The sequence below is a fragment of the Anneissia japonica genome, unplaced genomic scaffold (genome assembly GCF_011630105.1).
Source record: "Anneissia japonica isolate Jap-2015-1 unplaced genomic scaffold, ASM1163010v1 scaffold3032_len512176_cov184, whole genome shotgun sequence".
In the NCBI taxonomy this organism is placed as follows: Eukaryota; Metazoa; Echinodermata; class Crinoidea; order Comatulida; family Comatulidae; genus Anneissia; species Anneissia japonica.
The window spans coordinates 131,358-134,218 of record NW_022688691.1 but is presented as its reverse complement, the minus strand read 5'-3'; the positions used below and the strand labels follow the sequence as shown (position 1 = coordinate 134,218).

The following is a 2,861-nucleotide window of genomic DNA, read 5'->3' as shown; positions in this document are numbered from 1 at the left end:
TATATATATATATATATATATATATATATGTTATTGAATAATAACCTTGATTGTCCTTTGTTTTAGAAATCTTGTAAAAGACTATGATTACGTATTTGCAATCTGCAACCTGTTGGGGGCGTCTATTGGAACCACGGTAACGCTGGCTTGCAGCATTGAATTTTCCATGTTTAAGGTAAGGATTACTTTTTTTTCTATTCTAATACCGTGGTAGTTATCCTTTTGAATTGTATGCTTTATGTCCGATAGTGGCCTGTAAATCCCCGTTTCGCAACCTTTTTAGCCTGCAGCCCAAATTAAATGTCAAGCACTCAGATGCGACCCATCGCACCCGGACCCGAATGCCAAATTGTATGGTAAACTGATTCAATATGGTAATATTTTTTTGAGTTTGAGTGATGATTAAGTCAATAAGTTACGTCCGTTGTTTTATACGTGTGATTAAAGATATCACCCAGAAAATAAATTTAGGCCTAAATACCATACAAAAATATGAAATTAACATAACTGTGAATTACTCTAATAACAGAACCACAAAAAATATCAAATCTTTCAATAAATTACATATAGAAAAATAATCAATGATTTACAGACGTTTTACTAGGCCTACAAACATTTTTATTTGCTGGCACAAATATATGGGTTATTGGAAGACTAGTACTTTCAAGTCGTCATACCTGAAGTACAAATGTTTTATAGTAAGTTAGGCCTATTGAAAATTAATCTATTGATATAAAACGCACGCATTAAACATGTACATTTCTTTACTGTAATTTTGATTTTGTTTGTCTTTGTATTCAGTAAAAGTTTTAAAGAGAAATGTGACCTATCAACAATTTTCCGCTGCCCAACCATTATGTTGCGACCCATAGGTTGCGGAACGGTGATGTAAATAAAGGACACAAATTGGGTTAGATGTTATAAAACAATTGATAAAAAATCCAGTATATAAAAAGGATATTATATACTTAAATGAATTTCGTTGTTGCTTACATCCCTCAGAATAATAAACAAAAAATGAGTATGGTGATAATGATAGTTGTGTTGAAAAATTAAGTAAATTTGTCCAAATGCTATGATTTGTTCTTTTCATGGCTTGGCCAACAGATTCCATGTACAATCAGTGGAATCTTCATGCACTTTTTCTACACTGCGACATTAGCATGGTTAGCCACTGAGGGTGTGCATTACTACCTCAAGATTAAAGGAAAAACTATTGAGGAAGGCTATACAAATAAACGATATTACAGCGCATTCGGGTGGGCTCTTCCCGCCGCACTTGTAGGTATATTTGTTGGTGTACACAGGGGATACGGCAAACATGACAGGTAAGGCATTAATCTTATAATTATGCTGATTATAGTTCGTTTAATTTTTACCGCATTTTGGTGTTTATAATCATTTTATCCATAATGCATTAAAAACATAAGGCATGTATGTCTTTTGCCTAGTATAATAGCCTACACACTTTATTATATGTGTATATTAACGCTAGAGTACAACTTCCTAAAAGCATTGTGAATACAGTGCGATCTCAATATAAAAGTACCAATACATTTCCGATACTTATACTAATAGCTACACTGTAGGCCTACATCACATAAGCCTACATACTAGCAACAATACAAAACTAATAGGTCCCCTTTGTTGGGTATTTGAACGGGTAATAAAATACACATTTTTAAATATTTAAAACTGGTGGTGTAAAGGGTCATCCAGGATTTTTTTTAAAGTATCTTAGAAAAATTAGTTGTACAGTATACGAAGAAAAATGTTTTTTTTAAACAGTCTGGCTTTAATTTACTCTTCGTTCATGGATTTGTTTGTATGTTTCAGGTGTTTGTTAACTTCGTATTCTGGTATCTTGTCAGCCTTTATATTTTCAGCTGTTCTATTTTTATCAGTAAGTAAAGAAGAGATAAATTACACAGATGTATTTATTTTGTTGGAATATACATGAAAATAGCAACTAAATATATAATTTTAAATAGTGTTACAAATTGACTAAAATCTAGTTTGCAGTAATTCTCCAAAACATATGTATACATGAAAGGTTAACTGATTAATTTCGATACTTGCAGTATGTATTATACTATCTTATATGTATACATACATATAGTAAATCGAATAAAGTAAAGAAAAAGTAAATACAGCGTTCGAAAAAGGACATGATAGTACATCGTGTAGCATAGCTCTCAACGAATGTTGTCCTGTATATATATACTGTCTCTTATACACATCTAGATGTGTATAAGAGACAGGTTTTCATGTGTATCTGTGGGGTCGCTATTGGCTGGCAGGCGACTTGTAGGTCTACTGTAGCATTCACCAATCCCAACCGGCTTCAAGGGCTTCGCGTCATCAACGCCTGGCTGATCATAATATTGCGCAGCAACTTGAGTTGAGCGACACTTGCTCTCTGGCCTAGGGATGGTTTGTGTAATAGCCCAACTCGTAGCAGCGTCTATTTCAACAGCGTCTTTATTTAACCAGGGCAGCAGTGGACATTCAATAACTTACGACAATTCGATTTAAATTAAACATTTTACATAGACTTAAATTAATTGTGTCAACATAAATCTATTATGAAATATATTTTTTCTTTAAAAGTAAGTAAAATTTAGCTCATGAAGTTTCTTTCAAAATTAAGAAATATAACAATAGGAATACTTAAATAGACAGTTCATTGTTGGTAATCGCCAAAATATTTTATTAGAGAGTTCGTAACCTTTGTGTTTTAAAAAATATTATTGGCGTGCCTTATTCTTCACATAGCCATACAGGCCCATCTTAAACCCTGTCTCTTATACACATCTAGATGTGTATAAGAGACAGCTATAGGCCTATATATCAACTTGATA

At 32.8% G+C, this 2,861-nt stretch overlaps 1 protein-coding gene across 1 annotated transcript in view; it reads left to right on the top strand.

Annotated features, from left to right (window-relative positions):
* The first annotated feature begins 46 nt into the window (after nt 1-46).
* LOC117122671 (adhesion G protein-coupled receptor L4-like) overlaps nt 47-2,861 on the top strand; it is a 13,541-nt gene continuing 10,726 nt past the window's right edge. The window contains exons 1-3 of the mRNA XM_033268358.1: nt 47-175; nt 1,108-1,328; nt 1,837-1,903. Coding sequence (XP_033124249.1) covers nt 167-175; nt 1,108-1,328; nt 1,837-1,903 — 297 coding nt within the window. The 5' untranslated portion in view covers nt 47-166. The remainder of the gene's footprint in view (nt 176-1,107; nt 1,329-1,836; nt 1,904-2,861) is intronic.